The 13,899-nt window shown below is 62.1% G+C and overlaps 1 protein-coding gene across 1 annotated transcript; it reads right to left on the reverse strand.

Moving 5' to 3' along the window:
* Positions 1–1,816: 1,816 nt before the first annotated feature.
* NHERF1 (NHERF family PDZ scaffold protein 1) lies at positions 1,817–12,134 on the reverse strand. The gene is made up of 6 exons (XM_086473660.1): positions 11,721–12,134; positions 5,266–5,427; positions 4,300–4,453; positions 3,685–3,725; positions 3,024–3,122; positions 1,817–2,905 (listed from the first exon to the last, which is right to left on the reverse strand). The coding sequence occupies exons 1-6, from the start codon at positions 12,132–12,134 to the stop codon at positions 2,741–2,743; spliced, it is 1,035 nt and encodes a 344-aa protein (XP_086329786.1). The 3' UTR covers positions 1,817–2,740.
* Positions 12,135–13,899: the final 1,765 nt, after the last annotated feature.

Below are 13,899 nucleotides of genomic sequence, written 5' to 3' on the forward strand. Positions count from 1 at the left end.
GCCTGGGGGCGATTTTATCAGAGATTGGTAGACTGTGGAATTTTTAGTGTTGCTGTGCCTTTATTTTTAGGGCCTGGGGGGGGCTGTTGAGTTTTCCAATTTTAGTTAATTTAAATACATCATTCCTGTGACTAATATTAAAACCAAGTGTGGGAACAGTGTATCACGGTATTTTAAACAACAAGTATTTAGCATGGATTTAGTTGTAGCGAAAGCTTTGTGCAGTAATAAAGTGAAGAGCAGCTCTACTTCCAGCTGGGATTACCATGACGAGGGCTACTAATCCTTGCGCTCTCCATCACCTGCTGCAGGCAGGAATGGATTCTCTCCCTCAGAACGAGATTTGCAGAACCTGCAGGGTGAGCTGCTGGCTCTGTGCTCCTTCCGTGGAGCATTTCACTCCCCTGCCAGAGGAGCGAGGCCCGACTAGCAGGAGAGATGTAGCTGGGGTGGGATTTGCTCCCCTAAAAAGCAACCAAGGTGGGAAATTTTTTCTTTCTTAACCTCTGCTGCCAGGGCCAAGGAGGGGGCACAGTGAAACCATGCTGTCCTCCTTGGCCCTGCCACGGCTCCCCAGGCCCAGCTGGTTGCTCCGGAGCCAGTGAGAGCCCCGCTTGGCATCCCTGGTCCCCCAGCAACGCCAGCACGCTCCCCTGCCTCCATGGGCGGCTGGGAAAAAGCCTTTGCCCTGGCAACCCGAAACAAAGTTGGGTCTGTCCTAAGCCACAGCCCTCCCTGGGGCTGGGGGAGGTCCCAGCAGGGCTCAACCAGGGTTCCCACAGGGAACCAGTCGCCAGGCTGCTCTGACCAGGCAAAGAGGCAAAAGATGCTCCTGGGACCCACTGGGTACCCCCACTCCTGCCCTGCGTGGGCAGCCCCAGCCCATCCCAGGCAGGGACACCCTGCTTGCCCCAAGGGGGTGGAGGGTGGGAAAAGAGGGGACAGGGGCTCACCTCCGCTCGGCAGCGCCACTGCAGAGGACATGACTTTGGAGGATGAGGCAGGTTGAAATGGGCTCCTCCAGCTTCCAGGGAGGGTGACAGCCTGCACGTCCCACGCAGATGTGGTGGCACTTTGTCACTTGGGTGGTCATTTGAGCTGCAGACCACTGTGACCACTCGTCTGCTCAGGTAGAGGAGCTTGTCTGGGGGCTTGGAGCACAAAACATGAGTGTGCAGAAGGGGAGAAAGCGAAGATGCCAGGCAGAGGCGGGGGCTGTGGGTCCACATCCCTGCCTTGTCCCTGGAAAGCCACCATCACACCCTCCCCAGTGCAGCTTTGGTGCCACCAGCCCAGCCCTGCTGAGCCACCCAGGCACAGTTGCCCCCGCGCTCGCCCGCTGCAGCAGGGGGGCTTAGCTCAGCCCTGTATGAACTGCCCTGCATAGGCTTAAAAATAGCCCTGGGGGGAGCCTGGCCCAAGGATGCAACCCTGGGGCTCAGGCTCACCCCAATCCCACCCCTGAGGGGCTGGGGGCAGATTTGGGCTGTCCCCAGCAGAGCTGCCACCCTCCAGCCCAGCCAGCAGGTACAGATTAGAGCCTTGCATCACCCCCCACACTCTCCAGGGGATTAGAGCCCTTTAATCACCCCAAGGCATTAACCCATAACAGGACCAGCTGGTCCCACCCTGACCCCCCCCCCCCCGCCCAGCCTGGCCCCACCAGGTGCTAGAGGGTACCCAAACCAGCCCCAGTGTCCCCCACCACTGGGAGCATTACCTGTGTCTTCCCCCAGCCCCCGCAGCACATCGAGCCCCCGATGAGCCCCCGCACGCCCTTGGGCTTTGGAAGGATTTAGCCTTTAAACCGGACATGTGAAGTCAGGAAGGTTTATTCCAGTAAACAGAATTTCTCTTGAGCTTGACAGTACAACACCCGATCGCAACACATGGAAACAAAACATCCACAGGAAGAATTTTCACAAAATACATTTAAAAAAAAAATAAACAGTGATTGGAAAACTCTTATTTCAGAAAAAAAAAAAGTCTATTGAGAAGCCTTTAAATTAAACAGTGGCAGATTCAAACCCTGATCGGCAATGTCTCCAGGAGTGAGCGGGAGCAAAGGAGATGATTATTGCTTGCTGTGCTGGCTCCAAACACCCTCTCCTCTGCCAAAATAGCCCTGGGTGCTGGGGGCTCCCTGCTGTGCTGGGCACCCCTGTCCCTCCTTGCAGCTGGAGGGGCAAAGGGACAGGGTCATTGTGGACGGAGCTTGCCAGGCGGGGGGGTCAAACACCCCCAGGGAGGAATCGCTGTGGTCAGTGGCCAGGAAGGTGGGAGTTTGCTAAAAGTCACTAAAAGCCTCAGGTCTTGGCAGGTAAAGGGCAATTTGGGGGGGGGGGGAGGCTCAAATGGAGGTGGGGTTTGGGGTGGGGGAAGGACCAGAGAGTAGCAGGGATCAGAAATGTTGGGCATCAGGCTGCCCCAAATCCTTGATGCCCCCCCAAAAGCCCTGCTCGTGCCTACCAGGGTGTGCAGGGCTTCAAAGCAGGGCTGAAGGAACACCCCAGGGATGGGCTTACAGGAGGGGGTACCCCCCAGCACCCCCTGGTTCTCTCTAGCCTAAAACCACCACCCAGGACCTCGTTGCAGGGACACTTGCTGGCCACCGAGCCCCATCGCTCAGGTCAGGGTGGTGTTGGAGCAGCCCCACATCCCCACCAGGAGCCTGTGGCAGGGAGGAGGGGGATGCAAGAGAGGTGGGGGTGAGGCTGGGGAGACCCTGGCCCCGGGGCCTTCACAGGTTGCTGAACAGTTCATTTTTCTTGCTCCAGTCCATCTGGGGCGCCCGCTTACTGGTGCGCTTCTGGTGCGCCCGTTCCTTGGCCACTGCCAGCGGGATGTCGAGGTCCAGGAGGGAGCCGGGTGCCGAATGGCGCTTGTCACCCTCTTGTGCGTTGGGCTGGGGGGCGAGAGGTTATGTCAGCCCCACTGTGCCCCTCTGGGACAGCCCCGTGGTGGGTGCTCAGCCCGGACCCCGCTTTCCAGCCACCGCCTCCCCCCAGCATCCCCAGCCCTACCTCACTGTGGGTCTCACTGGAGCTGGGGGACACGGCCAGCGGCCCGGGGCTGGACGGGCTCTCGGATACAGAGTTGGACCGTGGCTCTCCACCATCTTCCTGTGGGGCGGGGAACAGGGAGCAAGTGTGAGCAGGGCAGCTCCAGCCCTGGGGTTTGGGAACAGCCCCCGGAGTTGTGAGACCCACCCAGGGGGCCCACAAAATCTGTCCCCCACACACGTAATTCCCTGCAAGCTCCAAGCTCATAAATACCTCCAGTGCTGCCCATCCAGGGCGGGGAAGGATTAAACCCCAGCCTGACTGCCCCGGCTTTAGTGGGAGGAGGAGGAGGAGGGTGGCTGCAGGGCTGGATGCTACTTCCCTGCAACAGCACAAGGGCTCCCAGCCCTGCAGCTTCAGGAGAATTGAGGAGGAGGAGGAGGAAGGCGGCAGGCATTGCAGCCACTGCCATGACATTCAGCCCCAACAAGCAACCCCCTTCCTGGGGAGCCCCAGCTCCCTGTCCCCTTCCCAGTGGCATCTGCTCCTGTGCAGCAGCCTGGGAGCACTGCAGTCCCTGGTGGCATCACCCACCCATGGGCAGGGAGGACCCCTAAACAGGCAGGATTCCTGCCTGCAGACTGGCACAGATGGGATTAAAAGCAAGATGAGGCTCTCTTACCTTCCCTATGTCACCATTGGCAACTGGTTCTGGCAAGGGACCTGCAGGGCGAGGATACGGATGCCGGGTGAGGAGGTGTTTGCTCTTCCCCCTCGCTGAGGGACACAAAGGCTGCGCATGGCCAGCGCTCACCCAACACTGCCCAGGGTCTGCCCAGGCGACCAATTTTTTAACCCACCCCTCACAGCCAGCCCTGCAGCATAGGGGGATGCTGCTGGGCACCAGGCACATCCCCATGATGACAGCCATGACACACAGCCCAGTGAGACCCCCTCCCCATCCTCCCGGGGACCACTGTGACAGCAGGGAGGTGGCCACGGCAGAGCCGAGGCTGCAGAGGACAGCGAAAGGTGGCTGCTCCCTGTTTGCTCCCCAGGATGTAAATGTTGCCAAAGTGCAACCTGGGGCCACAAACCCACCTAGCCCCACCACCCCAGCATGGGGCCCTCAGCCAGGCAGGGAGATGCCAAAGCCAGGTGACCCTGCTTGACCCCAGGGTGATGAGACCTCCACCTCCCAGGGCTTGGGGACTCCCCCAGCACCCCCTAGGTTTGGTGACACAGAGCCACAGAGGTGGCGCAAACCCCACTCCCTGCAGCACAGCCCCCAACCCACCTGCCAGGTGCTCCTCCGAGGGCACCACCTTGCACTTCTTGAAGAACTCATCCGTGAGGATGTCCACCACCAGCAGCCTGGTCTCGTCACCACTCGCCTTGATGGCTGCCACCACATCGGCATGCTGCTTGCCCTCCATGCACACCCCATTCACCTGCAGGCATGGCACCACGTCACCACGGGGGCCAGGGGACATCTGTCCCTTGGGAGCTCCATGGAGGGGCCGGGTACCAGCCTTGGTACCAGTCACAACCCCAGCTCAGCCACCCCACAGCCCCCCGCAGGTATCCGCAGCCATCCGCAGCCTTGCGGGGATTAGCAGTGAAGCCAGCAAAACCTCATTAAAAGCAGATTTGCCTCTGAGTGATTAGCACGGGATCATATGGCCAAAGCTGGCACTGAGCACCCGGCAGGGCACGGACTTGGGGCTGGCGCAGGAGACGGGCAGCATGGGCAAGGCAAAAAGCCCTCGTGCCATGGCACAGTCCTTTGAGCCCCCAAAGCTTCGCCCCAAAAGAGGCAGCAGCCCCATACCCTCGTGAGCAGCAGGGTCGGAACGCAGCTGGCCCTCGCGGGTCACCATCCCTCTTGGCACAAACCCTGTCCCAGTCCCCACCCCAGTCACGGCAGCAGGGCCTGGGGCCACCGTGCACCTTGTCCTCCGCTTGCCCCACCCCAGGGACACTCCTGCTCAGGGCTGAGGACAGCGCTACTGCCACTTAACCCACAGAGAGCTAATTAGTGCTCAGCCCCAGCCCTCTGCGGAGCTGCTCCCCGCTGCCTGCCCCGCTGCACCCCTGGGTGGGGACTGACAGACTGGTAGCGGGTCAGGCGGCTGCGCCGTGAGTCACCGCTGGTGCTGGGGACATCGCGCACCATCCCGGCAAAGAGCGGCTCCCTCCTGGGCACCGGGATGTCAGGGAGCACTGAGCTATTTGGGGACATGTCCCCCCAGCCCCGGCATACCTCAATGATGCGGTCCTGGGGGGCCAGCCCCGCGGCCTCAGCCGGCGAGTCGGGGTCAACGGCACGCACGTACTGCCCCGGGCGGGTCTTGTCGCTGTGCAGGTTGAAGCCGTAGCCGTTGGGGCCCTTCTTCATGCAACACAGCCGAGGCCGCAGCTCCTCCTGCAACGGGGACAGCCTGTGGGAAAGCTGCTCCTGGACCCCCCAGGGACAGCACCAGGACCACCAGATGCCTGCTTGGGTGGCAGGGTCACCATCCTCAGGCGGCCACCTGCACCCACAGACACCTCAAGCTGGGACGGGTTGCCAAACCACCACCCAGGCTCTACTTAATTAATTAGGTGCAGGGCATGCTAATTGCAGCGAAACCTTAAAGAAACACGTTATTATGTGTGTTTCCAGACCACACTCTTCCTTTTTGGGATCAGGATTGCAAGTGCCACGTGAAGGTGGAGGAGGAAACACAGCCCAGGCTGCTGGGAAGCACCCCCACCCCACCCAGGAAGCCTTTGCTATGGGGTAAGTCTCAGCTGCTGGGGCAGGTCACCTCCACCACCGCCTTGCAAGCCACAGCCCCCTCCCACAGCAAACTGAGCCATGGGACCAGCCGGACCCCCACCCCAAAGCACCCCGCAGCCATTGCCAGCAGGGAAGGGGCACACAAGGCTTGGGCAGGCAACTGGGATCGTGCCAAGATGCCCCGGCACGACCCTCTGCGATTGCAAAAGAGAGAAACCAGCTCGACTGGGGTGGTGTGACATGGGATGTTCACCTCTCCAGGAGGCAACACCCAGCTTGTCTGAGCCCGGTTTCATCCTGACCTGCGGATCCACCAGCACCCAGAGCTGGGGAACCCAACTGGGGCAGCTCCAGCCCCACACCCAGCCCCCCACGAGCCCTTTAAGAGCACAGTTCCCCACACTGTGAGCAGCAGGGAGAAGCAGGAGCATCCCCAGGAGCCTGGCAAATAGGAGCTGCCTTCACTTGCCTGGCAGGGAGCAGGATGCTTGGGAAGCATCAGAGGAACCAGGCGACACAAACCAGCCACCTGCATCCAGCACTGTCAGACCTGCTCCAATCCCAGCATCCAAACACCATTTCTACCTATTTATATATAAAATGGTTTGATCTTGCCTTGACCACCAGCTCCTGGGCTTTGGTAGGGCTTTCCCAGCAGCAAAGCTGCACTCAAGCTCCTGACATATTCCTCACCAGGAGATTTAATATTTGTCCTTTCTTCTTTAGTGCCCATAGCATCACTAAGGACATTCCCCGCAGGAATTTTCCCTACTGTACCTGCACTGTGCAGCTCTTTACCCCCTGTACAGCACACTCCCTTCTTCCTATGAAATCCCCTTTACCCCTGCCAGGAAAGCCTGGCCCTCAGGGTGCTGGCACCCCAAGTCTGGCAGCACTGCGGTGGCATCGGGTCCCACATGAGCCGGCGTGACGCCTTTGCAGTCGCTAAGCCCAACGCTTCGATAAAAACCCATCCTCTTGCACAACGCCTTCCTGCAGGGTCAAGGCCGGCTGCCACGCTGGCACCGCTCCCCAACGCCCCGGAAAGGGAGATGCACGCAAGCACCCAGCCAGGTCTGTCGGGGAGCGAAGGTGAGCCCGGGATGCTGCAACGCTGGCAGTCACACAGGACCCGCTCCACCCATGGCTCAGCTGGGCAATACCCGGTGTGACAGCCCAGCTGCATCCCGACAAGCTGCTGGTGTCTCCTCCGCAGACCAGCAGTGGGTTCCCCGGCTGGGCGGAGGATTGCGACACCTCGACTTCACCCGGTTGCCCTTTGGTCCCCCGTGCTAGGGGGCTGGACTGCGGGCTCTGTCTCAGTCCCCGTGCCCGGCTGGTAGCACGTTCACGGGGTGCTCAGGCTGCTGCAACTGCACCCTCCACCCAAGCAGCAATCCCTAGCAAGGGTGGGGACAGGGAAGATCAAAAACAAAGCCAAAAAACAGGAGTTGGTGGAGCCTGGAGGAAGGCAGCACCTCCCGGGTCCCTGCCCTGGCTCATCCCCAGGAAAGGGGTTCAGGCTCTGTGAGCACCCACGCTGCCGGTGCCCTTGGCAGCACCACGGGGTTGCTCCACGCCGATAGCTCGGGACAAAGCTGGAGGGAGCACCCAGCAAGCAGCGCTGGCAGCGCTCCCAGGCGAGGAGGAAGAGGAGGAGGGAGGATTTCACTTCCACCCATACCAACAAAGCCCCAGCAGCCCAGGCTCCCTGAAACACTGGGGCCTTGAATTTAGGAGGCGGGGATAGTCCTGCAGGATGGACAGATGCCTCAGGGCAAGGGGACAGGTCATGGCAGCAAGGGGGGCACCAAGCCCTCAAAGGCGACCAGCGACGGTAGGAGCACCCGGTGCGAGGGCAGCCCGGCCAAACCATGACCCGGCTCCCCCCTGGCATCCCCCCACCAGCGGGTGGCAGCTCCTCCAGCCCACCGTGCCAGGGCACCTTCACCCTCCCCAAGTCCCTCAAGCCAGCAGAAACCCTGCGGGCAGCCACCATTCTGCCTCCCCGAGAGAAAAATATAAATGCATCCAATCCTCCAGCGGCCGTATCCTGCTCATCCACAGGGCGAGCACCCTGCAGTAGGGCATCTCTCCAGCCCCAAAGTCCCCCTGGCCAGAAGGGACGTGGGGTGAGAGGGTTTGGGGGTCAACACCCAGGGTGCGGAGAAGCCCCCCGGCTGCAGGGCCGGGAGCTGGATAGTGGGAAAATGGAAATGCCCCTAATTTCTATAAGCTTTCCCGTCCTCTCCTCCAATGCCAGCAGCCCTCCTGCCGCACTGGGGCATGGATTAGCCAGCAGAGCCTCGTTACAAGCAATTACAACCTCCGGCAGGGAGGGCAGGGGGGGGCAGCTGGACTCAGCCCCCCCCAGTATGGGCGTCCTGTGCCACCCCTCTCCTCTGCACCCAAGGGTGGCAGAGGGACATCTCCCATCCAGAGATGCCCATTTGGGATGGGAAGCTCAGCAGCATCCCATCCCTGGTTTTGCCCTGGAACAGGACTTGGGGCACCTCCAGACCCTTCTCCCTCTGGGATTGTACCAGACCATCCCTCCCCAGCACCTTCGGCCACCCAGCAGGACTAGCAGCCCTAGGGACACAGGGAACCCAGCTGCACGGTGTGCCAGCACCTACTCTCCAGCTCCCCAACGGCAATTTCAGGACAGCTTTTGAAGCCTCAAGTCCCAGGAAACTCCCCGCAGCCCTACAAGCAGCAACAAGCCCATCGGCAGCAGCATTCCCAATTACTCAAAGAGAAACACAACAGCTCCGAGGACGCCTCGGCCAGCAAATTCACCCTGGTCCCAAAATCTGGCGCACGCATTCGGGCTTCATACAAAGGGGATGCAAAGCAGCCTCCTCACAGCATCCCCGTCACGTCCCGTTTGACTGGAGCTGCTTTTCATGCAGCTGCCTTGAGAGGAAATTTAATTCATTTCCTAATTAGACACCAGCTACCCCCACTGCAATGCACCCAAATGGGGGGATCTACTGCCTGTCATACCCCAAAACCCAGCCCTGGGAGGCTCACCCAGGTTTTACAAGGAGAGAGGAGCATTGCTGGCAGGGAGGGCTCTAATTTAGCACTAAATTTGCAAGAGAGAAGCCCATGGCCCGTCACAAAAGCCTTTCCCTGGTAAAAGCAGCCCAAGCCCATGCCAGGGCGCTGGGGCTGGCAGCTGCCGGTGCTGCTCCGGTAACGCCGTGCGGTTTGCATGAAACTTTCTCAAGACGCTCCCGAGCAGCTGAAGCCTCTGGAAACATGGACGGGGGGGAGGATGAGGCGTCATGGCTCCCAAGTGAGCTCTGGGGACAGTCCCCACAGAGCATGGCCCCCAGAAACAGGGCTGGCCTTGGGGGCGTAAAACTGTCACCTTGCTGGCTCAGCGCTGCAGAAGGGGGGTGTGGAGATCAACTCCCCAGGTGCCTCCAGGGGGGCTCAAAACCTCCACCCCAGCATCAGGGGGATTTGCACACCCAAAGTTTTATAGGAATGAGAAGGGAGCCCATGGCAAACCCCCCCAAGACCTCCTCAGACCATGCCCAGCACTGGGAGGCACGGGGGTGTCAGAGTCCCCTGGCACAGAGGGGTCTCGATTGCGCAGAGCCCAGCAGGGTTTGGAGAGAGGTTGGATCCTGCCCAAAATGGGGAGATGTTAAACACTCCTCGGCCCCAGGCAGGGTGAAGGTGCTGTCAGCCAGGCTGGGGCTCTCCCAGCAGCGAGTGTCTCCAGGCTCGTTAAGTAAATAAAGGCAAGTCCAGCTCAATAAAGCAAACAGGACTCTGACACAATGCAAACCTCCCGCTCCCGGGGGAATCCCACCAACCCAGGGGCTGGGATGGGGCTGCTGGGGGCTGCAGGGGGACAGGGAAGCAGGCTGGCTGCTCGCCAGAGGCCGGAGAACAGGCACACCAGTGTATTCCCGGCTCAACAGAGAGAAATCCCTTTCTGCCCGCTCCAGCTTGGCTCGGCATCCCGCCCGGCATCTTCCCACCCTACTTGGTGGGCGCCCGGCTGGGGCGACGTCTCCAAACCCACTCGCCTTTGCCCTCCTGCCCAGAGCACGGGGCCCTGCTGCAGCCACAAGATTTCCTGCTACCTGTTGAGAAACCATCCGGGGCTGTGCAGCACTGTCACCCCATGTCACCTACGTCACTCATTTCCTGCTCCTGTGCAGAGAGAAACCACCTGCAGTAACTGCATAGGCTTCAGCTTCACCCCAAGCCTGACCCCCAAGACTGTGGGGCATCTCCAGCCCGGGCTGGCCCCCTAAAGCCCGTGGGGCATCTCCAGCTTCCCAGGCCCTTTGCATCACCCCAGCCAGCCCAGACCCTGCAAGCAGGCAACCACCCCGCAGCACATTGGGGCTACATCCCCCTTGGGGACTGCACATCCTCAGCCCCCCAAACCTGGCAGGGGACTCACCCGAGCTGCATTAACTACAACCCTTTTTATTTTTCCCAGCCCATGGAGAGATCTGGAAGCGGAAAGCACAGCACAGACGGTCCTGCCGGCCCCGAGGGATCACTGGCACCGCGACATATGGGAGGGCAGACACGCTCCCCCTGTGCCGGGCAGCACCACAGCCCGGCACAGGGCCAGACCTGAGGGGTCAGGGATGCCACGGGGGACAGCAAGCAAGTGGGGCGCTGCCAGGGGGCAGAGCCTGGTTTTTCCCACCTGAACAAGCCCATCAGGGAGATGCTGGAGCGGTGCTTTAGCCAGGCAGGGATGGGACCAGCACAACCACAGGCAACAAGGCTGAAGTCCAACAGGAGACACAACTAATAAAAACACCTGATCCTCAGCAAAACCCTGCATGACAACCGCTCAGTGAGGCACCGAAGTCTGCCTGGGGCTCAGCACCAGCACTGGGAAGGCCCCACAGCACCAATCCTTCACAGCTGGTCTTAAGGAGCTCTCCAGAAGGTCTCCCCACCCCTGGGGACACCAGGATTCTGCTTCCTAGGAAGCCTATCCACATCTCTGTTGTAACAACAAACATTGTTTTGCTGGGTAAATAAAAGGCAGTATTCTCTCCAGCAGCCCAGAGCGTCTCTTAGGAACCCCTCTGGGCAGGAGGGGTCAGCTATTTCTCAATTCCTCACCTCTCTACATCACTTTGTTTGTGCAACCGCTAACTCCCACGCACCACTTAAGGCCGACATTCCTGAATTAGTAAGTGTCTGTCTGTAGGTGCGGACCGACCGACAGGATCAGTCCCCCCAGCCCGGGAAGGGCTCCACCATCTCCGCTCCACAGCGGAGATCGGACACGCTCAGGGCACAAGTGACCGCCAACACCTGCAGTCACACCCCCCACCCCCCCCCCCCCCCAAAAAAATAACGTCTGCCCCAGCTCTTTTTGTTGTATTTTGGAGCGGGCTAACGCCAGCCGCCCTCATCCCAGCCCTGGGCAGGGGCTCACTTGCAGGTCGAAGCTCGCCGCCGCCCTCGCTCCCTGGTGCTTTTCTCACCCCGTTTTACCGCCCCTGCAGTACAAGGACAGGCCGAAGCGCTCTGGGACACGACGGGCTGCCCGGTTGCAGGTCCGAACCCCGTGTGCCCGCCTGTCCCTGCTCATCGGCCGACACCGTTGGTAGAGAAAAGTGTTCAGCAAAAAAAAAAAAAAAAAAAAAAAAAATTTTTTAAAAAAAAAAAAAGGAAAAGCAGCAGGGCGCGGCGGCTGCCGGTGCTCCTGGGGAGCCGCCTTTAAAGCAAAGCAAAAAAAGAAAGGACCGAGAGTGAAACCACACAGGGTGCCCGGGGGGGAGGCGGAGGCAGACGCGGCGGCTGCTGCTCCCGCTCGCTCGGCTGGAAGGCGACGACCGGGGCCCGTTCCGGGAGGACCCAACACCACCCCCACTCCCTCCCCGGACACTTCCACCCGAAAACTTTCCAGCTCCCGAGCTGCCCCCAGCCACCCACTTTACCCGCTGGCCATCGCCGCCGCTGGGCTCCCGCGCCGCGGGCTCCGCTGGCTCCGCGGGCTCCGCCGGCTCCGGGGCCGCCTGCCCGCCACCCACGGGGGGCTCGGTACCCGTTCCGCCCCGCTTCTGCAGCTGCTCGTCGGCCACCGAGTCCACGACGAGGAGGCTAACGGCACCGGCGGCGGCGCGGATGCGCTCCACCACCTGCTGATGGCTCTCCCGCTCCACGTTCTCGCCATCCACCTCCAGCAGCCGGTCCCCGGCCCGCAGCCCCGAGCGCTCGGCCGGTGAACCCGCCTCCACCAGACGGATGAACTGGCCCGGCTTGCCCTTCTCGCCGTGCAGGTGGAAGCCGTAGCCGTCCGGTCCCCGCTCCAGGCGGCACAGCCGCGCCGCGGGGCCCGCGCTGCTGCTCATGGCGGGAGCGGCTCCGCCGCCCGTCCCGGCCACCCGCGCCGGTCCCTTCTGCGCGGCCGCCCGCCCGCCCGCCCGTTTTTATACCCGGGGGCGGGGCGCGGGGCGAGCGGCCGCCAATGGGAGGGCGGGGGGGGGGGGGGCGAGACCTGCCACATAAGGAAGTCGACGGAGCGCTGTCATGTAAATGAGAAGGCGTGGTTATGCAAATCTTAGGAGTGGTGTATGCAAATGAAGTGTCGCCCCGCCGGGGCGTCCCGGGCGCGGTGCCGCGGGGGGTGCCCGGGTCCTGCCGCCGGCAGCGGGACCCTGCGCACCCCGTGGGGCCGGATCGCCTCCCCCCCCCCCCCCCCGGGATCGGACCGCCCCCCCTCCCTCCCCGGGGCCACCTCCGCCTCTCCCCGCCAGCCGGCCGGGCCACCCCCCGCTGAGCAACCCCCCCCGGGGTCACCGCAGACAGCCCCGACGGTGGCTGGAGACCGGCGCGGCGCTGGCCGCTCTCCCCGGGGGCACGCCCGGGGTGGCACTCCTTGGCCTCCCGGGGCGCGTCCTTCCCATCCCCTTGCCCGGTCCTCGAACGCCGGTCCCGGCTCCGAGCTCGGAGCTTCAAAAGCGAAATGAAAAAACACCCCAAACTGAAACTGCGTGGGAAAGCGGCACGGGAGGCCTCGCCCGCCGGTAACCCGCTGTGCGACGGAAATGAGCGAGCAGCCCCGCTCCCCCGAGCAGCCCCCACACCGCACCCTGGAGCTGGGGGACCGGAGGGTGGGGACTTGCGGAAATCCCCGGGGGAACTTGCTCTGCCCCAGCCCCGGTGTGCTCCGCTCACGGCCTGGGAAGCAAAAGTGGCTGCAGGGGGGTGTGAGAGGGAGATCCTGGGGGTTCAGGTCAGCCAGGGCAGCAGCAAGCTGCGGGGCTGCTGGTGCCAGGCAGAGCTGGCCCCTGGCCCCCAGGATCATCCCGGGGACAGTGGCACAGAGGTACCGCCAGTGTCTGTCTCTGCCAGGCTCCAGGGCCTGGCTGAAGTTGAGGTTGGCCAAAGGTCCTCCGAGCGGCCGGGATCACCTTCAACCGTGCTGCGGCCGGGCGAGCGAGGACGTGATGGCAGCATCCCACAGGACACATCCCTCCCGGGGACAAACCCCTGCTGCAGGGTCCCCAGCGGGGCCACAAACCCCCCCCCGTGTGCTGGGAGGTGGCTGTGCTCCAGCTCCACAGGGCCGAGCGGGGAGCAGAGGGTGGGCTCATTTGTTTCCTCCACTCGGCTGAGCATTCGCCCGCAGCCGCTCGGCCCTGAGAAAGGCAGCAGAGAGGAATCCCACGGCGGCCGGCGGCAGATGCCTGCGGAGAGGAAAACCAGGGCAAGCATGTTGGGGTGCAGCCCCAGGACAGGAGGGGGGTCTGTCGCCTGTGGCATCGACGCAGCACAGCCTTCCCCTTGGCCAGGGGGTTGTGAGTGGCACGAGCCCACGAGTGTGCAAGTTTGGGGGGGAAATGAGGAGGGGACAGTTTTTGGGAGCGCTGCCCCAAGTCAGGAAACAAAACCCAGCTCTAAGAGGCCTGGTTTGAGCACGGAACCGCGATAAGGAAGAAAGGCAGCAGCAAAGGAAACAGCTGGAGCTGCTTTTGGGTCCGGCAGACCCCGGCAGCACCCGTGGGACGGGAGGACGCGGGCAGCACCGTCGCACCCCAGCTGCCTCTTCCTGCCAGGGCCCTTTGCGGCTCGGCATGCCGTTAAGGGAGCTCAGGCTGGAGGGGGGGGGAGGCA

This window comes from Leptosomus discolor, chromosome 15 (assembly GCF_034619465.1).
Source record: "Leptosomus discolor isolate bLepDis1 chromosome 15, bLepDis1.hap2, whole genome shotgun sequence".
Lineage (NCBI taxonomy): Eukaryota > Metazoa > Chordata > Aves > Leptosomiformes > Leptosomidae > Leptosomus > Leptosomus discolor.